This window comes from Oncorhynchus clarkii, chromosome 7 (genome assembly GCF_045791955.1).
Source record: "Oncorhynchus clarkii lewisi isolate Uvic-CL-2024 chromosome 7, UVic_Ocla_1.0, whole genome shotgun sequence".
NCBI classification, from domain to species: Eukaryota; Metazoa; Chordata; class Actinopteri; order Salmoniformes; family Salmonidae; genus Oncorhynchus; species Oncorhynchus clarkii.
The window spans coordinates 10,481,114-10,504,906 of NC_092153.1; the positions used below are offsets into that span (position 1 = coordinate 10,481,114).

General features: G+C 42.0%; 1 protein-coding gene across 1 annotated transcript; it reads right to left on the reverse strand.

Moving 5' to 3' along the window:
* Positions 1-404: 404 nt before the first annotated feature.
* Positions 405-23,552, reverse strand: LOC139414077 (adhesion G-protein coupled receptor G7-like). Its single transcript, XM_071161959.1, has 16 exons — positions 23,516-23,552; positions 20,658-20,939; positions 17,282-17,386; positions 16,641-16,750; positions 16,027-16,170; positions 15,822-15,907; positions 15,567-15,700; positions 15,267-15,380; positions 12,627-12,796; positions 11,539-11,691; positions 7,458-7,570; positions 6,935-7,266; positions 2,151-2,232; positions 1,311-1,469; positions 852-1,011; positions 405-614 (listed from the first exon to the last, which is right to left on the reverse strand). The coding sequence occupies exons 1-16, from the start codon at positions 23,550-23,552 to the stop codon at positions 405-407; spliced, it is 2,391 nt and encodes a 796-aa protein (XP_071018060.1).
* Between the last annotated feature and the right edge of the window lie 241 nt (positions 23,553-23,793).

Consider the following 23,793-nt stretch of genomic DNA (forward strand, 5'->3'; position numbering starts at 1 on the left):
TCATAACTGTAATTGGCAGCTGCAGCCTGTGCTGTACAGGCAGATGGAGCAGAAGCTTCTTAATCAATTTTAAGTGCGTCCCATCTGACCTCGCTAATGACCAAATGTGGCCCGAGGGGAAAATTTGTTTGACACCCCTGGGCTACACTGTCTTAAGCTATTTTCTGAGATTGTGTAAAATAGTGTTTTTTCTCACTATAAGAAAACTTAGACAAACATTAGCTTAAAAGACAATCACATAATTATTGAACACTTTTATTCAAAAAAAAAATAATTGGACAACAACTGAGGGACTAGTCTTCACAGTAAATATACTCTACGTGGATACAAAATTGTGTGCAGTATATTGTATATTATAGTACAAGAGGAGAAGTTTTACAAACTTGGTTTGAACTTGCAGCCCATCAGTTAGATGTCTGTGAGGAACAAGTTGGAAATAACACAGTGTCCTGCTGTGTGTATGATTCTACGTTATCACTGTGCTCGCCTCGCCACAGACTGAACGTCCTAGTGTGAAGAGGGATCCCAACACTAGAGACAGATTTCAAAGTACTTGACATCTTTTTCTTGACAATTGCTGTTCTTGCTGTGAACAGAATGAAAATCTGCAAGCCCTGTGGAGCAAAAACACAAGGACATTATCAAGTATTTTCAGGAACACACAAGGACAAAAAAAGGTAGTGTTTCCATAAGGAGCAGCTCCATTTATTTATGTTTAGTTTGTGTCTAATTGTAAATCATGTCTGGTTCTGTGGTACAATAGACACTAATATTTCTAGTTTACATTTGAGTCATTTAACAGACGCTCTTATCCAGAGTGACTTACAGTAGTGAGTGCATACATTTACTACCTGAGTGGTGGTGAGAACACAGAAGGAGATGTTGAGTATGGTGTACATGGTCTGGTTCTGTGTAATGAGCAACAGATAGCCCAGGATCCAGGAGAGACCGAGCACCACAGCCAGAGAGAAGCTACTGAGGAACTTCTTCTTCATCGATGTGTGTCTTGTACTGGGAAACATAACCAACATAGTTAGAGTGCTGTAATAGACTGCTGTAATAGACTGCTGTAATAGACTGCTGTAATAGACTGCTGTAATAGACTGCTGTAATGCTGTGGTAGAAGAACATTTGACTTCCAGTGGGTGAGTGGGTTAGAGCACAGTGCTTATAAAATTGTATGATTTGATTACTAATGACTGAATTAATAATAATACAATGCATTTTATTTATAACAAGCTTTTCATTGAAAGACAATTAACAATTAAGCTTGTTAGTAAGCATTTAAAATCAAGACTGATTAATGTTACCTAGTTAAATGTGGGTTGGTCTTGCACGTTGTAACTGCAAAATATACCAACATCACTGTGTTGAAGATAAGCATGAATGCCACAGGTATCAGGAACCCCCAAAACATTGGCAGCTTGAAGTCAAAGTTCCCCTTTGGATCGAGGGCAGCAAGCCAGCAACTGAGAGGTCAAATGAATGAGTTTGAGAGTGGGACTGTGGGACAGACAAAACAGGCAGTGATTTGTATAACGTGGTATAAAGTAAACATGGTGGGTGGCATAAGTAAACAAGAAACATTTCAACACAATGGATCATTCTTTTAGTTTTTTTACAACTTTTAAAATTGCTCTTTACCATCGTTAAAAGCATGTAATACGATCATTGATAGGGAAAAGCGTTTACAGTATTAGTTATATTGATAGTACAGTACAGTTCACATGAGAACTTCAGCCAATCACTGTCCCCATGCACCCTACACTCTGCCAATGCTCTAACCATACATCCTGTGACTGGTCAGATGTTCCTAGCTAGCCCGTCAGGTCCATTGCATGCTCTCTCAAGTGTGTCAGTATTAGCAGGGCCTGAACTGTGTTGTTTCCAGTGTCAGAGCCTGGGTAAACATATATGTATGGGATGAGTGATTACAAAAAATCATCCCCATGTACATCCCTATGTGCATCTTCTCCTGTGTGTGAATAAAGTTCCTGTGTGTGTTAACTCTTGGACTCTCTAACCGGGGGCGGTGTCAGTGGGTCATAGACTAGTAAATACGTTGAGGCGGGTCGCTCTCAGTACAGTATAGAGAAGTAGTATAGTACAATTCAGTACAGTAGTAGTAGTAGAGTACAGTAATGACTCACAATTCCTCCTGCCTGTAACCCAGTGGATCATCCACTCTGTAACTAATTCCTAAGGTGAGGGACACCACAACCGCAGGCAGTCCTAAAAGACAGAGAATGATGTTGTTATTTCCTGGTAGTTTTGCATGCAGCCATATATCGAGTATTCTAAAAAGTATTCAGATCCCTTGACTTTTTCCACATTTTGTTACGTTACAGCCTTATTCTGAAATTGATTAAATAAATGTTGTTTTCCTCATCACTCTACACACAGTACCCCATAATGACAAACCGAAAACAGATTGAGAAATTGTTGCAAATTTATTGAAAACAAAAAACAGAAATACCATATACCTTAGCAAAAACCAAGCCTTGAGGTCGAAATAATTGTCCGTAGCGCTCCGAGACATGATTGTGTCGAGGCACAGCTCTTGGGAAGGGTACAAAAACAATGCTGCAGCATTGAAAGTCCAAGAACACAGTGGCCTCCACCATTCTTAAACGGAATAAGTTCGGAGCCACCAAGACTCTTCCTAGAGCTGGCCTCCTGGCCAAATCGAGCAATCGGTGGAGAAGGGCCTTGGTCATGGAGGTGACTAAGAACCCGATGGTCACTCTGACAGAGCTCCCGAATTCCTCTTTGGTGATGGGAGAACCTTCTAGAAGGACAACGGCCTCTGCAGCACTCCACCAATCAGGCCTTTATAGTTGAGTGGCCAGACGTAAGTCACTCTTCAGTAAAAGGCACATTACAGCCTACTTAGAGTTTGCCAAAATTAAACCAAGATTGAACTATTTGGCCTGAATGCCAAGTGTCACGTCTGGAGGAAACCTGGCACAATCTCTACGGTGAAGCATGGTGGTGGCAGCATCATGCTGTGGAGATGTTTTTCAGCGTCAGGGATTGGGAGACTAGTCAGTAACAAGGGAGAGAGGAACGGAGCAAAGTACAGAGAGATGTTTGATGAAAACCTGCTCCAGAGCGCTCAGGATCCTTCCAACAGGACAACAACCCTAAGCACAGGAGTGGCTTGGGAACAATCTCTGAATGTCCTTGAGTAGCCCAGCCGGACTTGGAGAATAAACTGGATGAGCGCCGTTGAAGACTATCCTACCAACGAGACATTAAAAACGGTATTATCTTATGCTTCACCGAGTCGTGTCTGAACAACGACATGGATAATATATAGTTGGCCGGTTTTTCCGTGCATCGGCAAGACACAACAGCTCTCTACAGTAAGACAAGGGTGGTAGTCTATGTCTAACAGCTGGTGTGAGAAATCAAATATTAAGGAGGTCTTGAGGTTTTGACCCCCCCCCTGACATTGAGTATCTCATGATAAGCTGTAGACCACACTATTTACCTAGAGAATTTATCTATACTTTTCGTAGCTGTCTTTACCACCACAAACCGATGCTGGCACTAAGACCGCACTCAACGAGCTGTATAAAGCCATAAGTAAACAAGAAAATGCCCTCCTAGTGGACATAGACCTTAATGCTGGGAAATTTCAAACCCGTTTACCTATTTTCTACCAGCATGCTACATGTGCAACCAGAGGAGTGGGGGGGGGGAAAAGACAACCTTTACTCCACACACAAAAGCTCTCCCTCACCCTCCATTTGACAAATCTGACCATAATTCTAATCAAATTTGTCACATACACATGGTTAGCAGATGTTAATGCGAGTGTAGCGAAATGCTTGTGCTTCTAGTTCCGACAATGCAGTAATAACCAACGAGTAATCTAACCTAACAATCCCACAACTACTACCTTATACACACACACACGTGTAAAGGGATAAAGAATATGTACATAAAGATATATGAATGAGTGATGGTACAGAACGGCATAGGCAAGATGCAGTAGATGGTACCGAGTACAGTAAATACACACATGAGATGAGTAATGTAGGGTATGTAACCATTATATTAAGTGGCATTGTTTAAAGTGGCTAGTGATACATGTTTTACATCAATTTCCATTATTAAAGTGGCTGGAGTTGAGTGTTGGCAGCAGCCACTCAATGTTAGTGGTGGCTGTTTAACAGTCTGATGGCCTTGAGATAAAAGCTGTTTTTCAGTCTCTCGGTCCCAGCTTTGATGCACCTGTACTGACCTCGCCTTCTGGATGATAGCGGGGTGAACAGGCAGTGGCTCGGGTGGTTATTGTCCTTGATGATCTTTATGGCCTTCCTGTGACATCGGGTGGTGTAGGTGTCCTGGAGGGCAGGTAGTTTGCCCCCAGTGATGCGTTGTGCAGACCTCACTACCCTCTGGAGAGCCTTACGGTTGTGGGTGGAGCAGTTGCCGTACCAGGTGGCGATACAGCCCGACAGGATGCTCTCGATTGTGCGTCTGTAAAAGTTTATATGAGTGCTTTTGGTGACAAGCCAAATTTCTTCAGCCTCCTGAAGTTGAAGAGGCGCTGCTGCGCCTTCTTCACAACGCTGTCTGTGTGGGTGGACCAATTCAGTTTGTCCATGATGTGTACGCCGAGGAACTTAAAACTTAATACCCTCTCCACTACTGTCCCGTCGATGTGGATAGGGAGGTGCTCCCTCTGCTGTTTCCTGAAGTCCAAGATCATCTCCTTTGTTTTGTTGACATTGAGTGTGAGGTTATTTTCCTGACACCACACTCCGAGGGCCCTCACCTCCTCCCCGTAGGCCGTCTCGTCGTTATTGGTAATCAAGCCTACCACTGTAGTGTCGTCCGCACACTTGATGATTGAGTTGGAGGCGTGCATGGCCACGCAGTCGTGGGTGAACAGGGAGTACAGGAGAGGGCTCAGAACGCACCCTTGTGGGGCCCCCAGTGTTGAGGATAAGCGGGGTGGAGATGTTGTTACCTACCCTCACCACCTGGGGGCGGCCTGTCAGGAAGTCCAGTACCCAGTTGCACAGGGCGGGGCCGAGACCCTGGGTCTCGAGCTTGATGACGAGTTTGGAGGGTACAATGGTGTTAAATGATGAGCTGTCGTCGATGAACAACATTCTCACATAGGTATTCCTCTTGTCCAGATGGTTTAGGGCAGTGTGGTTGTGTCGTCTGTGGACCTAAGCAAATTGGCGTGGGTCTAGGGTGTCAGGTAGGGTGGTGATATGGTCCTTGACGAGTCTCTCAAAGCACTTCATGATGACGAAAGTGAGTGCTACGGGGCGGTAGTCGTTTAGCTCAGTTACCTTGGCTTCCTTGGGAACAGGAACAATGGTGGCCCTATTGAAGCATGTGGGGACAGCAGACTGGGATAAGGATTGATTGAATATGTCTGTAAACACACCAGCCAGCTGGTCAGCGCATGCTCTGAGGACGCGGCTGGGGATGCTGTCTGGGCCTGCAGCCTTGCGAGGGTTAACACGTTTAAATGTTTTACTCACGTCGGCTGTAGTGAAGGAGAGTCCGCAGGTTTGGGTAGTGGGCCGTGTCAGTGGCACTGTATTGTCCTCAAAACGAGCAAAGAAGTTATTTAGTCTGTCTGGGAGCAAGACATCCTGGTCCGCGACGGGGCTGTATGTTGTTATGATCACACCACGCTTCATTAATCATAAGGCATACCCCCCCGCCCCTCTTCTTACCAGAAAGATGCTTGTTTCTGTCGGCGCGATGCGTGAAGATACCAGCTGGCTGCACCGACTCCGATAGAGTGTCTCGAGTGAGCCATGTTTCCGTGAAGCAAAGAACGTTACAGTCTCTGACGTCTCTCTGGAATGCTACCCGTGCTCGGATTTCATCAACCTTGTTGTCAAGAGACTGGACATTGGCGAGTAGTATGCTAAGGAGTGGTGCGTGATGTGCCCGTCTCCGGAGCCTGACCAGAAGACCGCTTCGTTTGCCCCTTTTACGGCATCGTTGTTTTAGGTTCGCCGGCTGGGATCCGATCCATTGTCCTGGGTGGGCAAAACACAGGATCCGCTTCGGGAAAGTCGTATTCCTGGTCGTAATGATGGTGAGTTGACGTTGCTCTTATATTCAGTAGTTCCTCCCGACTGTATGTAATGAAACCTAAGATTACCTGAGGTACCAATGTAAGAAATAACAACAAAATACTGCATAGTTTCCTAGGAACGCAAAGCGAGTCGGCCATCTCTGTCGGCGCAGGAAGTCATTCTATTCTTCTTATTCCTACTTACAACCATAAACTAAAGCAGGAAGTACCAGTGACTCGCTCAATACGGAAGTGGTCAGATGACGCATATGCTAAGCTACAGGACTGTTTTGCTAGCACAGACTGGAATATGTTACGAGACTCATCCGATGGCATTAAGGAGTATACCACATCAGTCACCAGCTTTATCAATAAGTACAATGATGACGTTGTCCCCACAGTGACCGTATGTACATACCCCAACCAGAAGCCATGGATTACAGACAACATCCGCACTGAACTAAAGGCAAGTGCCTTCACTGACGTTTTCAACCTGTGTAAATGTGATAACTTTTATTTTTAATAAATGTTAAAAAAAATGGAAAAACCTGTTTTTGCTTTGTCATTTTGGGGTAGTGTGTAGATTGAGGGGGGGAAACAATTGAATACATTTTAGAATAAGGCTGTAACGTAACAAAACGTTGAAAGGTCAAGGGTTCTGAATACTTTCCAAAGGCACTGTACAGAGTAATATACTACACATACATAATCTAAAGACATAACATCACTATACAAGTAGCTTTTATGTTATAGTTCAGGCTTATTAGAGCCTGAAAATATCACCTAGCATTAGTTTTGGTTCAAGAGCCTAGGTATAATGCCAGCCAAAGCCTCTGAAACCAACAAAATAGTTTATTTTTCTCCATGCTGTCCTACCCCATCCGATGGCCACGGTATAGGCTGTGAAGTGTGACGGGCTGGTGGCCAGGCTGTTTCTGATCATCAGGAAGACATTTGTGGCATACAGCGTGTTCCAGGTGAACGTCCCTAACAGGAAGTACTGCAGCAGGACCGCCACTGCAGTACAGGGCCCTCTGTCCTGCTCTGTGTGTGTGTCGGACGGGGGGAGAACGTTGTCCTCAAGTATTTCAGGTTTGTCCAGCTGTTTATGAGGGTTGTCCACTCCCAACATGAAGAGCAGGGTGAAGATCAGGAGACACACGCAGACACTCACTAAGAGGACCGTTGGGTTGGTTTTGCGTGATTTCCTGGGGATAAGTGATAGACAACACTATGTTAGGGAAGTTATATGTGTAGTTATGGATGTGTTGGTTCATTAATAGTGGGTTTTAAAATGATTTCACCTATCAAGTCCTGTTGGATCAGACAAAGGGCTTCTTTACACTGTTGAGAAGCACCAAATATTTTGAGTTGGTTCTGGAACCCTGTAGGATCTTACCTGGTTGCGATCTGGAATGTTATTGTTAAACTCAACCCTATGATGGACATGGAGCATCCCAATATGGTGATCCAGTTTAGTGCTTCAGCGTATTTAAAATCCCTCCTGAACGACTGTAGAAAGAACATAAAAAATAAATTTCAACACTAAGTTTGTCACAGTCATACTGTATAAAGTCATCACCCTCATGTGTCTGGATATGCTGCGGTAAACCATAGGTTCCCAAAATAGTGGTCACGACCCCATGTGGGGGTCGCCTGATATGAAAATGGGATCGCAGGAGAATTTCCTAAATCCTGCTATAGATTTAAATAGTTTTATTATTAAGTTGTATAAAATATTATAATATTGTTTGTATCTCAAAATCATTGTAATGTGGTTAACCTTAAAAAAGCTAAATTAAAATGATTCAAATATAAAATTCAACCAGAAAGCGCCCTTAGATCGTGGGAAAAGGTCGCACTTGACCGTTGCACTTGAATAATTTCCACTTGAGGTGACCACATATAAAATACAAAAAATGCGGTACAACAGAAGGATTTACGGGACATTTTTTCATAATTGACATTTTTTTTGCTGAATTTTATTTTTTTGTGCCTGTGCTACAAACGGCTATCAGTCTGCTAATACAGGACTAGTAAAAGCCCAATGCACTACTTTTGTGAAAATATGAATTAATATTATTTTGTATTTCAGATTTTTCAGGGGGTGCAGCACCCTCAGCACCCTACTTCCCACTGCTATGCTTATTTCTTTCAGTCTAATATGGCTATTTACTTACTTTTCTAGCTCTTCATCAGAAGCATGTTTTTTGTAAGTAGTAAGGAGGCCTGACGATCCTCTTCAAGTTTAGCAGAAATTTAGGCTGAAAGGATTTGAGAAGTATTTGTTGACGAAAGGCCTATGACATAGGCCTATGTCTCTTCTTGAGCTGCAAAAATATCAGATATCAATAACGATAGTCTCAATAGTCTCAATGTCAACAGTGAATAAGTGACTCCAGGATGATGGCCTTCTAGACAGAGTTGCAAAGAAAAAGCTCTATCTCTGTCCATTGTGTGTTCTTTTGTCAATCTTAATCTTTTCTTTTTATTGGCCAGTCTGACATATGGCCTTCTCTTTGCAGCATCCCGGAGTCACCTCTTCACTGTTGATATTGAGACTGGTGTTTTGCGGGTACCATTTAATGAAGCTGCCAGTTGAGAAACAGACGCCTCACCCGTCCTCAAACTAGACACTCTAATGTACTTGTCCTCTTGCTCAGTTGTCCAGTTTGCGCTGTTCTGTGAAGGGGTAGTACCAAGCGTTGTATGAGATCTTCAGTTTCTTGGCAATTTCTTGCATGGAATAGCCTTCATTACTCAGAACAAGAATAGACTGATGAGTTTCAGAAGAAAGTCCTTTGTTTCAGGCCATTTTGACCCTGTAATTGAACCCACAAATGCTGATGGTCCAGATACTCAATTAGTCTAAAGAAGGCCTGTTTTATTGCTGAATTTAATCAATCAGCACAACAGTTTTCAGCTGTGCTAACATAATTGCAAAAGGGTTTTCTAATGATCAATTAGCCTTTTAAAATGATTAGCTAACTCAATGTGCCATTGGAACACAGGAGTGATGGTTGCTGATAATGGTCCTCTGTATACCTATGATCAATTAGCCTTTTAAAATGATTAGCTAACTCAATGTGCCACTGGAACACAGGAGTGATGGTTGCTGATAATGGTCCTCTGTATACCTATGATCAATTAGCCTTTTAAAATGATTAGCTAACTCAATGTGCCACTGGAACACAGGAGTGATGGTTGCTGATAATGGTCCTCTGTATGCCTATGATCAATTAGCCTTTTAAAATGATTAGCTAACTCAATGTGCCATTGGAACACAGGAGTGATGGTTGCTGATAATGGTCCTCTGTATACCTATGATCAATTAGCCTTTTAAAATGATTAGCTAACTCAATGTGCCATTGGAACACAGGCGTGATGGTTGCTGATAATGGTCCTCTGTATGCCTATGATCAATTAGCCTTTTAAAATGATTAGCTAACTCAATGTGCCATTGGAACACAGGAGTGATGGTTGCTGATAATGGTCCTCTGTATGCCTATGATCAATTTGATGATATATTAATTGACAAAAAAAGGTGCTTTTCTTTCAAAAACAGGAAATTTGTAAGTGACCCCAAACTTTTGAATGGTTGTGTATATTCTTTCATAAGCGCAACGTGACTGCAAGAGACAGGTTGGAATGCCTGACTGAAATACTGGACAAATCCATCAAAAAATGCAAAAATTGGTGGTGTTTCAACTTCTTGATAAAATGCGGGACATGACTGTTTGGTTGCGGAGTAAAGGGCCAAAAATCAGGATTGTCCGGATAAAATCCGGGACTTATGGTCACTCTATTCTCAGACGAATGGCAAGGCCCACTACTGCATGAAACCACACACTATTTCAGATATATTACCGCAACAATAGATATGGTGAAAACAAGGTGTGGGGAGGCTGAGGCACAGAAACTCACATTAATACCTTTGTCAGATAACACAGCAAAAATAAGAATTCATTGGCCTCCCGAGTGGCGTAGCGGTTTAAGGCACTGCACCGCAGTGCTAGAGGCATCACTACAAACCCGGGTTCGATCCCAGGCTGTCCGAGACGGCTGCGACACAGCGTCTGTGGGTTAGGGGAGGGTTTTGGCCGGCTGGGATGTCCTTGTCCCATCGTGCCCGGCCCTCCTTATGGTGGGCCGGGCGCACGCACGCTGAATTTGGTCGCCAGCTGTACAGTGTTTCCTCCGACACATTGGTGCGGCTGGCTTCGGGTTAAGCGAGCAGTGTGTCAAGAAGCAGTAAGCAGTGCGGCTTGGCGGGGTCGTGTTTCAGGGGAGGCATGGCTCTTGACCTTCCCCTCTCCAGAGTCCGTACGGAAGTTGCAGTGATGGGACAAGACAGTAACTACCAATTGGGGAGAAAAAAGGGGTAAAAAGTACACAAATAATAACAAAATCAAATTAAGCATTTATGCTATAGCTAGTGATCAATAGGAAACTGACTGAACCTCTCAAACTCCCCAGCTTTCAAAATGGGCGTTAGCAGTGAGGGCCAAGATGCCCATTAATTTACTTTTTTTGTTCGCTACATGTCGGGGATGTTATTCACGAAGACAAATTGTTCTGTCTCACAATTCTCGAGCATGAAACTGCACAAAGGATGCGCTGCGTGACTAGATTGACCAAAAACAGAATCCATGGGATTGAAATTACGTGCAAAAAACCAAAAACTTTGTTGACTTTCTTTGTAATGAAAAGAAAATATGTAAATTATATATTTGGGAAACTGAATGAACTGAACGCAAGCATGCAGGGGAAATACAAAAACATTCTACAGATGAGTTACCGATTCAGTGGATTCAGAGAAAATATTTATTACTGGAGAGAAATCTGTTTGACTGTTATCCTGCCTCTGTTGATATGCCGGTAAGTGAAATCGAAAACAGATTGTGCTGTCATATGACCGAATGCTGCAGATAACGCATTTTGGTTCCTGACCCAAAGGGAATAAATATCCTGCCGTCTCCCTCTGAATATTAAAACTCATGGTAACTCTTGACAGCTCATATCTGTGTGAGGCTGGATTTTGTGGATTTACTGCATTAAAACCAAATATCGATCCAGGTTGGAAGTGACAGCAGAGATGAGGTGCGCATTGTCAACCACACCCCCTGACTTTGAGAACCACCGACACAACATGAATCATGTCTCCTATCTCACTATCTCAGTAGTGGTGGTGAGATAGTAGCAAATTGGTCTGACATAATGTCCCCTGACTATCATAGCCCCACATTAAAATGATGTGATGGTGAGTTGAGAAGACAATCAGAAATACTGTTAGAATGTTTTGCAACTGACTGCCATAGCCCATCTTAATTACTACAAAAAAATCTACATGTTTGGGGTCATTTTTGTTTGGGGGAATTATCAGATATCAAAATGGGGTCATGGGCCCAAAAAGTTTGTGAACCCCTCCATAGGTCAGAGTGTGGTCAGTAAAAGGGAGATGAAGGCAGTTAGCTACTCACCATCAGCACAGAAAAGTTAGTGGTGTGATTACAGAAACATCGCAGGCCGTCTGCTGAGTGGTTGACTTTGTAGCAGCCAAAGGTGCTCCAATCTTTCAACGTGTAGTTCCACCACACGCAGGCAAAGTCATGGAGGGAGGCGTTGGGGACAGTCTGAGAAGTAAGAACAGAAACAACCTCACTGTAAATCCTTCAGAAAAACACATGCATTCACAGTATGCAAGTAAAATATGAAGCATAACAGGTCATTAAGTACATGTGGGAAAGAAGTAGTTACAATTATACAGTGGGGCAAAAAAGTATTTAGTCAGCCACCAGTCAGCCACCAATTGTGCAAGATCTCCCACTTAAAAAGATGAGAGGCCTGTAATTTTCATCATAGGTACACTTTAACTATGACAGACAAAATGAGAAGAAAAAAAAAATCCAGAAAATCACAATGTAGGATTTTTAATTAATTTATTTGCAAATTATGGTGGAAAATAAGTATTTGGTCACCTACAAACCAGCAAGATTTCTGGCTCTCACAGACCTGTAACTTCTTCTTTAAGAGGCTCCTCTGTCCTCCACTCGTTACCTGTATTAATGGCACCTGTTTGAACTTGTTATCAGTATAAAAGAAACCTGTCTTTCTTCTCATTTTGTCCGTCATAGTTGAAGTGTACCTATGATGAAAATTACAGGCCTCATCTTTTTAAGTGGGAGAACTTGCACAATTGGTGGCTGACTAAATACTTTTTTGCCCCACTGTATATCATATACCAAATACAACATATGCTTTCTTGTTCCTTGTGGCACATAAGCGTCAATGGATAACTTAGATCAGGAGTGTCAAACTCATTCCATGCAGGGCCTAGTGTCTGCTGGTTTTAGTTTTTTCCTTTCAAGACAATCAGATGAGGGGAGTTCCATACTAATCAGTGACCTTAATTATCAATCACATACATGGGAGAAACAAAAACCCACAGCCACTCGACGCTCCATGGAATGAGTTTGACACATGTGACTTAGATAATGAATAACTTCCCAACACGTTTCCCAGAGAATTTGGACCACTTTGTGTTTATTGATTCCAAGATAAATCTTACTGTGGGCTTGAAGAGCATCTCAACATGCAACCCAGACACTTGTCCCAGGTTAGCAGAGATGACCGTTCTGCTGGTCCCTGAAGAAGCACTGAAAGCACTGGACCTGAAGAACCGGTCGTTTTGGTAGAGCACAAAACCAATGGAGTGGTTTGTGTTTTTACTATCCAAAACTGAGTGGAGTAAAATTGAAAGAGAGGGGAGAGGGAGAGCGAAGGGGTGAAGAGAAAGAGAGCAGGAGGGAGAGAAAGCGAGAGAGAGATTGTTGTTCATATACGTGAGTAGCTTGACCTTACCTTGTAGGCTTATCGTGGAAGCCAAATTACTTCTCATTAGTTTACTTATCCATATTGAATAGAATTTATTTTGGGTAACAGAATTTATTTTGAGTAATTCCCAATACATTTTTCATAAAAAGAATCCGACATGATTCAAGAGACAACAAACCCAACAACGGAGTAAAGAAAAAAAGAAAAATGAAGTACTCTGCTTCTTACTTCTCGCTCCAGCAGAATAAAAGTTAACGATTACCCAAAGGACCCAGAGGATATTAATTGTATTAATTAAAAGGTTTGTTTCCAAAGTGGTCCTCGGTGGTAAAAACAATAACACGGGGCGGCAGGTAGCCTAGTGGTTAGAGCGTCGGGCCAGTAACCGAAAGTTTGGTGGATCGAATCCCTGAGCTGTCGTTCTGCCCATGAACAAGGCAGTTAACCCACTGTTCTGAGGCCGTCATTGTAAATAAGAATGTTCTTAACTGACTTGCCTAGTTAAATTACATTTTTAAAAAATGATATAATATATATATATATAAATAATGATTAAAAAGGCTAAACTAAATTACAAACAACCATAAATATCATGTACAGTGCCTTGCGAAAGCATTCGGCCCCCTTGAACTTTGCAACCTTTTGCCACATTTCAGGCTTCAAACATAAAGATATAAAACTGTATTTTTTTTGTGAAGAATCAACAACAAGTGGGACACAATCATGAAGTGGAACGACATTTATTGGATATTTCAAACTTTTTAACAAATCAAAAACTGAAAAATTGGGCGTGCAAAATTATTCAGCCCCCTTAAGTTAATACTTTGTAGCGCCACCTTTTGCTGCGATTACAGCTGTAAGTCGCTTGGGGTATGTCTCTATCAGTTTTGCACATCGAGAGACTGACATTTTTTCCCATTCCTCCTTGCAAAACAGCTCAAGCTCAGTGAGGTTGGATGGAGAGCATTTGTGAACAGCAGTTTTCAGTTCTTTCCACAGATTCTCGATTGGATTCAGGTCTGGACTTTGACTTGGCCATTCTAACACCTGGATATGTTTATTTTTGAACAATTCCATTGTAGATTTTGCTTTATGTTTTGGATCATTGTCTTGTTGGAAGACAAATCTCCGTCCCAGTCTCAGGTCTTTTGCAGACTCCATCAGGTTCTCTTCCAGAATGGTCCTGTATTTGGCTCCATCCATCTTCCCATCAATTTTAACCATCTTCCCTGTCCCTGCTGAAGAAAAGCAGGCCCAAACCATGATGCTGCCACCACCATGTTTGACAGTGGGGATGGTGTGTTCAGGGTGATGAGCTGTGTTGCTTTTACGCCAAACATAACGTTTTGCATTGTTGCCAAAAAGTTCAATTTTGGTTTCATCTGACCAGAGCACCTTCTTCCACATGTTTGGTGTGCCTCCCAGGTGGCTTGTGGCAAACTTTAAAACAACACTTTTTATGGATATCTTTAAGAAATGGCTTTCTTGCCACTCTTCCATAAAGGCCAGATTTGTGCAATATACGACTGATTGTTGTCCTATGGACAGAGTCTCCCACCTCAGCTGTAGATCTCTGCAGTTCATCCAGAGTGATCATGGGCCTCTTGGCTGCATCTCTGATCAGTCTTCTCCTTGTATGAGCTGAAAGTTTAGAGGGACGGCCATGTCTTGGTAGATTTGCAGTGGTCTGATACTCCTTCCATTTCAATATTATCGCTTGCACAGTGCTCCTTGGGATGTTTAAAGCTTGGGAAATCTTTTTGTATCCAAATCCAGCTTTAAACTTCTTCACAACAGTATCTCGGACCTGCCTGGTGTGTTCCTTGTTCTTCATGATGCTCTCTGCGCTTTTAACGGACCTCTGAGACTATCACAGTGCAGGTGCATTTATACGGAGACTTGATTACACACAGGTGGATTGTATTTATCATCATTAGTCATTTAGGTCAACATTGGATCATTCAGAGATCCTCACTGAACTTCTGGAGAGAGTTTGCTGCACTGAAAGTAAAGGGGTAGAATAATTTTGCACGCCCAATTTTTCAGTTTTTGATTTGTTAAAAAAGTTTGAAATATCCAATAAATGTCGTTCCACTTCATGATTGTGTCCCACTTGTTGTTGATTCTTCACAAAAAAATACAGTTTTATATCTTTATGTTTGAAGCCTGAAATGTGGCAAAAGGTCGCAAAGTTCAAGGGGGCCGAATACTTTCGCAAGGCACTGTAACTCAACTTAATTGGACAATCTACATTTGGTCACTGCTGACCTGATTTCTGAGACCACAAAGAGCAGTTAAGCTCTCTCTGTGATATAAATTTAAGGATATTGAAGCTTGAGTTCATACATTACGTTTGCATAAAACATTGGCTCACCTGGTGGGAATTTGATAACAATCTGGACATCGGTAGAACCTCCTTTGTCAGCTATCAGTTCAGAGGTATTGATGTTGAGATTTATTCCGTTTGCCACAAAATTGCCAGAACTTCCTGGAGAAGGAGATTAATTTGATTCAGCAATTTAAAGCAGAGCAATATAGTGTTACTTCTGTATTTGTCTGTAATCCATACCAAGCCTTACTGACCAACATTGAGAAGTTTTACCCAGTCTGTCAATACAGATATAAACCATCACTTTAAATGCCAGTGTGTAGGTTCACTAGCAATCTCACTCACCAGTCAGAGCAGTAAACTGGATCCCTACTGAGTCACTTGGTACTTGGACAGACTGGACTACCAGGTTGGGCTGAACCACCAAGGACACATTATTGTGCTGGTCCAGTGAAAAGTTCTCCAAGGTCTCAGTGAGGCTGGGAGAGAAACACAGAAAAACATTAGTGTACATGCACCCATACACACAAACACAGAGGCACACGTACACACATAAACACACACCACCACCCATGCACACACACACACACACTCCAGTACTTTTGGACAGCGTCTCTCTCCTGTGTACTCTCCTCACTGGCATTCAGCAGCTGACTGATGGTAGTTACAGCTGCCACTGCGATGTCCTGCAACATGATCAAAACCAGGGGATGACCCTCAAGTGTTCAAATCACTGCAGTAGCGACCTCACGTTTCTCTCCAGAACATGTCATAGTTCACGACTTGATTTCAAAACATGTTATACCTCTGTGATATTTGCAGACAGAAGCAGTGTGTTAGCGATCTGAGCTGCTGTGGTGATGTTGTCAGCTGACAGCTGCTCTGGTTGGGAGGTCAGGATCTGAGTACTGAAGGCTAACTGTAGTAAATCACCTGAACTGCTGGAGATCTGAATAGAGACAGAATTATTTTTATTAATTTTAGTTTTTCAACAGAACATTGTATAAGTGACAACAACATGCTGAACTGGGAGTGCATTTGGATATTAAATTCCCAGTATTAACTACGTGGTTCAGTTGGTAGAGAACGGCACTTGCAACACCAGGGTTGTGAGTTCAAGTCCCACAGGGCAACAGTATGAAAATGTATGCACTCACTGTGGATAAGAGCATCTGCTGAATGACTCAATAAAAAGTAATGTAAAACACAAATAAAAAAAGAATATTCATCATCAACTGTTAAGCAGAATAAAGGAACAGAATACATGATCTGAAGGTAAAAGCCAGTTGTTACTGATCTTCAAACTGTAAGATCCACTCCTCATAATGATGACCTAAGTAACTGACCCAAAGAAAGAAGAAAGCTAAGTTGAGACTGGTCATAAATCAAGATAATTAAAAAATATACCTATTGACGTACATTTCCTTGAATGTCACTGAGGGTAAATTCACACTGCAGAATGTAAGGAGGACCAAACATCGGAGAGCCGGTGTCATTCAAACATCTTGCTGAGGCTTCTGGTAAACCGGCTGGAGGAAGCAAGACAAAAAGAGAGTCAAGGGCCTCCAGAGGTCTCACTGCATCGCAGTGCTAGCTGTGCCACTAGTGATCCTGGTTTGTGTCCAGGCTCTGTCGCTGCGACCGGGAGACCCATGGGGCAGCGCACAATTGGCCCAGCGTTGCCCGGGTTAGGTGGGGGGGGTGCCCGGCAGGGATGTTCTTGTCCCATCGCATACTGGCGGGCCGGGCACAGTTGGCACGGTGTTTCCTCCGACACATTGGTGTGGCTGGCTTCCGGGTTAAGAGGGCATTGTGTCAAGAAGCAGTGCGGCTTGGCTAAGTTGTGCTTTGGAGGACGCACGGCTCTCGACCTTCGCATCTCCCATACGGGAGTTGCAAGCGGTATCCAACTACCAATTGGATACCACAAAATTGGATGACAAAAAAATTATTATTAAATAAAAAATATAATCAAGATTTGTTTTACCTAATACAGCATTCATTAGGATTGTAACAGATTAATAAAATGGTTTCATTTTAGGTGAATAAAAGTAACATACCACTGGTTGTCTTCTCATCACATGACTCTTCTGAATAAGCAGACCAGCCAACCACTGTTCTTGGGAAGGAGAATCCATCCTTGCTGGTTGAATTGCAGAAATTCTCTATCGAAATAAAATATATTTCAACATGGACCAAATATGTGACTGCAAACACGAAATATACATTCTGAATGTGAGATCCAAGGAATAGTGTTGAGGACTGAGAACGTGAGACCCAGGGTTATGTACAGTCATGGCCAAAAGTTGAGAATGACAAAAATATTTATTTTCACAAAGTCTGCTGCCTAAGTTTGTATGATGGCAATTTGCATATACTCCAGAATGTTATGAAGAGTGATCAGATGAATTGCAAAGTCCCTCTTTGCCAAACAAATTAACGGAATTCCCAAAAAACATTTCCATTGCATTTCAGCCCTGCCACAAAAGGACCAGCTGACATGTCAGTGATTCTCTCGTTAACACAGGTGTGAATGTTGACGAGGACAAGGCTGGAGATCACTCTGTCATGCTGATAGATTTTGAATAACAGACTGGAAGCTAAAAAAGGAGGGTGGTGCTTGGAATGATTGTTCTTCCTCTGTCAACCATGGATACCTGTAAGGAAACACATTCTGTTATCATTGCTTTGCACAAAACGGGCTTCACAGGCAAGGATATTGCTGCCAGTAAGATTGCACCTAAATCAACCATTTATCGGATCATCAAGAACTTCAAGGAGAGCGGTTCAATTGTTGTGAAGAAGGCTTCAGGGCGCCAAAGAAAGTCCAGCAAGCGCCAGGACCGCCTCCTAAAGTTGATTCAGCTGAGGGATCGGGGCACCACCAGTACAGAGCTTGCTCAGGAATGGCAGCAGGCAGGTGTGAGTGCATCTGCACGCACAGTAAGTCTAAGACTTTTGGAAGATGGCCTGGTGTCAAGAAGGGCAGTAAAGAAGCCACTTCTCTCCAGGAAAAACATCAGGGACAGACTGATATTCTGCAAAAGGTACAGGGATTGGACTGCTGAGGACTGGGGTAAAGTCATTTTCTCTGATGAATCCCCTTTCCGATTGTTTGGGGCATCCGGAAAAAAACTTGTCCGGAGAAGACCAGGTGAGCGCTACCATCAGTCCTGTGTTATGCCAACAGTAAAGCATCCTGAGACCATTCATGTGTGGGGTTGCTTCTCAGCCAAGGGAGTGGGCTCACTCACAATTTTACCTAAGAACACAGCGATGAATAAAGAATGGTACCAACACATCCTCCAAGAGCAACTTCTCCCAACCATTCAGGAATAGTTTGGTGACGAACAATGCCTTTTCCAGCATCATGCACCAGCATGATGGAGCACCAATGATAACTAAGTGACTCGGGGAACAAAACATTGATATTTTGGGTCCATGGCCAGGAAACTTCCCAGACCTTAATCCCATTGAGAAATTGTAGTCAACCCTCAAGAGGCTGGTGGACAAACAAAAACCCACAAATTCTGACAAACTCCAAGCATTGATTATGCAAGAATGGGATGCCATCAGTGGCCCAGAAGTTAATTGACAGCATGCCAGGGCGGATTGCAGAAGTCTTGAAAAAGAAGGGTCCACACTGCAAATAGACTCTTTGCATCAACTGACACTTATGAAATTCTTGTAATTATACTTCAGTATTCCATAGTAACATCTGACAAAAATATCTAAAGACAATGAAGCAGCAAACTTTGTGGAAATTAATATTTGTGTCATTCTCAAAACTTTTAGCCATGACTGTACAGTTTAGTAGTGTAGTGGTGTTGAGTGGAGTCAATGGTAGATCCAGGATTAGGTATTAGAGGTCGTCCGATTATGATTTTTCAACGCCGATACCGATTATTGGAGGACAACAAAAAAAAGCAGCTGCCGATTAATTGGCCGATTTTTAATATATATATTTGGAATAATGACAATTACAACAATACTGAATGAACACTTATTTTAACTTGATATAATACAGAAATAAAATCAATTTAGTCTCAAATAAATAATGAAACATGCTCAATTTGGTTTAAATAATGCAAAAACAAAGTGTTGGAGAAGAAAGTAAAAGTGCAATATTTGCCATGTAAGAAAGCTAGCGTTTAAGTTCCTTGCTCAGAACATGAGAACATATGAAAGCTGGTGGTTCCTTTTAACATGAGTCTTCAATATTCCCAAGTAAGACGTTTTAGGTTGTAGTTATTATAGGAATTATAGGACTATTTCTCTCTATACCATTTGTATTTCATATACCTTTGACTATTGGATGTTCTTATAGGCACTATAGTATTGTCAGCCTAATCTCGGGAGTTGATAGGCTTGAAGTCATAAACAGCGCTGTGCTTGAAGTACAGCGAAGACCTGCTGGCAAATGCAGGAAAGTGCTGTTAGAATGATTGCTAACAAGCCTGCTGCTGCCTGCCACCGCCCAGTCAGACTGCTCTATCAAATAATAGACTTAATTATAATATAATAAACTCACAGGAATACAAGCCTTACGTCATTAATATGGTCAAATCCGTAAACTATCATTTCGAAAACAAAACGTTTATTTTTTTCAGTGAAATACTGAACCGTTCCGTATTTTATCTAATGGGTGGCATCCCTAAGTCTAAATATTGCTGTTACATTGCACAACCTTCAATGTTATGTCATAATTATGTACAATTCTGGCAAATTAATTACGGTCTTTGTTAGGAAGAAATGGTCTTCACACAGTTCGCAACGAGCCAGGCAGCCCGAACTGCAGCATATACCCTGACTCTGCTTGCACGGAAAGCAAGAGAAGTGATAAAATTACCATAGTTAAAAGAAATTCATGTTAGCAGGCAATATTAACTAAATATGCAGGTTTAAAAATATATACTTGTGTATTGATTTTAAGAAAGGCATTGATGTTTATGGTTAGGTACACATTGGTGCAACGACAGTGCTTTTTTCATGAATGCGCTTGTTAAATCACCCGTTTGGAGAAGTAGGCTGTGATTCAAGGATAAATTAACAGGCACCGCATCGATTATATGCAACGCAGGACAAGCTAGATAAACTAGTAATATCATTAACCATGTGTAGTTAACTAGTGATTATGTTGATTGTTTTTTATAAGATAAGTTTAATGCTAGCTAGCAACTTACCTTGGCTCCTTGCTGCACTCGCGTAACAGGTGGACAGCCTGCCACGCAGTCTCCTTGTGGAATGCAATGTAATCGACCATGATCGGTGTCCAAAAATGCCGTTTACTGATTGTTATGAAAACTTGAAATTGGCCCTAATTAATTGGCCATTACGATTAATTGGTAGACCTCTATTAGGTATAGTAGTGTAGTATTGTGGAGGAGTCTGAATGGTAGATCCAGGGTTAGGTATAGTGTAAGTGTGTGGATGTACCCTCTGAACAGGTCTCTCCAGTCCACTCATCAGGACAGATACAGACTCCACTCTGCAGCTCACCACCGTTGATACAGTCCAGAGGGGTTGTGGTGGGAGAGGAGAGACTGATACTGGTAACAGGGATAGAGGTAGGGTAACCAGTAGTTGGAAGACCAGTAGTATTTAGGTAGCCAGTAGTTGGAGGGTCAGGGGTTAAAGGGGCAGTAGTAGTTGGGGTAGTTATGTCAATGGTGGTTGGAATGGCAGATGATTTGGTGAGATTCCCCTGTGGAAAAGAGACTTTAAAAAAGAGAATTAACTCAGTTAACCACATAAACAAGGGAACATAGTGTCAGTTCCTATAATCAGAGCAGATGATCCATGCTGTTCCAGTTTCATTGTGTCTGCATCAGTGTAGAAATGTTTTCTACTGTACTTTGAGAGAAATAAATCTTCATCACTGCCAATAAACGGTTGACAGCAAAGGCTAATCTGTTATCAACGGAATCTAAGACCTGCCAGTAGTCAATTTACAGTCGAGTGTCTGCATTAAATAATACATCTGAAACAATTTCTTCATAGACACTAATACATTTGAAGTCAGAAGTTTACATACACTTAGGTTGGAGTCATTAAAACTCATTTTTCAAGCACTCCACAAATTTCTTGTTAACAAACTATAGATTTGGCAAGTCGGTTAGGACATCTACTTTGTGCAATACACAAGTAATTTTTCCAACAATTATTTACAGACAGATTATTTCATTCTATCACAATTCCAGTGGGCCGGAAGTTTACATACACTAAGTTGACTGTGCCTGGACAGCTTGGAAAATTCCAGAAAATTATGTCATGGCTTCAGATAGGCTAAATCACATCATTTCAGTTAATTTGGAGGTGTTTCTGTGGATGTATTTCAAGGCCTAACTTCAAACTCAGTGCCTCTTTGCTTGACATCATGGGAAAATCAAAATAAATCAGCCAAGACCTCAGAAAAAAAAAATTGTAGACCTCCATAAGTCTGGTTTATCCTTGGGAGCAATTTCCAAACACCTGAAGGTACCACGTTCATCTGTACAAACAATAGGACACAAGTTTAAACACCATGGAAACACGCAGCCGTCATACCGCTCAGGAAGGAGACGCATTCTGTCTAATAGAAATTAACATACTTTTTTTGCGAAAAGTACAAATCAATCCCAGAACCACAGCAAAGGACCTTGTGAAGATGCTGGAGGAAATAGGTACAAAAGTATCTATATCCACAGTAAAACGAGTCCTATATCGACATAACCTGAAAGGCCGGTCGGCAAAGAAGAAGCCACTGCTCCAAAACCGCCATAAAAAAAGCCAGACTATGGTTTGCAACTGCACATGGGGACAAAGATTGTACTTTTTGGAGAAATGTCCTCTGGTCTGATGAAACAAAAATAGATCTGTTTGGCCATAATGACCATCGTTATGTTAGGAGGAAAAAGGGGGAGGCTTGCAAGCTGAAGAACAACATCCCAACTGTGAAGCACGGGAGTAGAAGCATCATGTTGTGGGGGTGCTTTGCTGCAGGAGGGACTGGTGCACTTCACAAAATAGTTGGCATCATGAGGAACGAAAATTATGTGGATATATTGAAGCAACATCTCAAGTCATCAGTCAGGAAGTTAAAGCTTGGTCGCAAATGGGTCTTCCAAATGGACAATGACCACAACTATACTTCCAAAGTTGTGGCAAAATGGCTTAATAAGAACAACAAAGTCAAGGTATTGGAGTGGCCATAAAAGTCCTGACCTCAATCCCATAGAAAATTTGTGGGCAGAACTGAAAAAGCGTGTGCGAGCAAGGAGGCCCACAAACCTGACTCAGTTACACCAGCTCTGTCAGGATGAATGGGCTAAAATTCACCTAACTTATTGTGGGAAGCTTGTGGAAGGCTACCCGAAACGTTTGACGTAAGCTAAACAATGTAAAGGCAATGCTACCAAATACTAATTGAGTGTATGTAAACTTCTGACCCACTGCAAATGTGATGAAAGAAATAAAAGCTGAAATAAATTATTCTCTCTACTATTATTCTAACATTTCACATTCTTAAAATAAAGTGGTGATCCTAACTGACCTAAGACAGGAAATATTTTCTAGGATTAAATGTCAGTAATTGTGAAAAACTTAGTTTAAATGTATTTGGCTAAGGTGTACGTAAACTTCCGACTTCAACTGTATATCCTTTGGTTATAATCAATTGATAAGTTAAATGTATCATACATCTTTGCACATCAGAAGGGAAAGCAACTTTCCAACACAGCTCTGCATCATACAAGAAACTTAACAACATCATCATCATCATACACTGAGTAATACACTGAGTATACCAAACATTAGGAACACCCCCCACCCCTCCTTAGCCCTCAGCTCATCAGGGCATGGACAATACAAGGTGTCAAAAGCATTCCACAAGGATGCTGGCCCATGTTGACTCCAATGCTTCCCACAGTTGTGTCAAGTTGGCTGGATGTCCTTTGAGTGGTGGATCATTTATGATACACACAGAAACAGTTGAGCGTGAAAAACACAGCAGCGTTGCAGTTCTTGACTCAAACTGGTGCACCTACTACCATACCCCATTCAAAGGCACGTACATATTGTGTCTTGCCCATTCACCCTCTAAACAGCACACAAACACAACCCATGTCTCAATTGTCTCAAGGCTTAAAAATCCTTCTTTAACCTGTCTCCTCCCCTTCATCTACACTGATTGGAGTGGATTTAACAAGAGACATCAATAAGGGAAAAGAGCAGGTGTTCTTCATGTTTTGTTCACTCAGTGTATGTCTGAACATCTTAAATCACTCTGAATTAATCAAATATAGAGCAAGTCTTACCTGTAGCAAAGACAGCTATAACCCATAGCTCCTTCATCTCTGCTGTTTCCAGTCATCCAGTGTCAGCAGACTGCACATTATTAGGACGTCTGTTGGTTTTATGCTGCGCTCCACCTATTACAGAGTCCGCATTGACGTACAGGTACCAGTTAATGATTTAGTGTTGAAATTAAGGGGAAAGTACAACACAATCAATGTTGTCAACATGATCAGTAAAGACAATGACACAAATTCTTTAGATCAGACATGACTGGATAAATAAATTAGATAGACATGGA

Coding starts and splice junctions, on each gene's coding strand:
- LOC139414077 (XM_071161959.1), bottom strand. CDS start 23,552: ATGAAGGAGCTATGGGTTATAGCTGTCTTTGCTACAG. Junction 7,267..7,457: donor ACATTCCAGATCGCAACCAG/GTAAGATCCTAC, acceptor ACTTATCCCCAG/GAAATCACGCAAAACCAACC. Junction 1,470..2,150: donor GGTTACAGGCAGGAGGAATT/GTGAGTCATTAC, acceptor TTGACCTCTCAG/TTGCTGGCTTGCTGCCCTCG.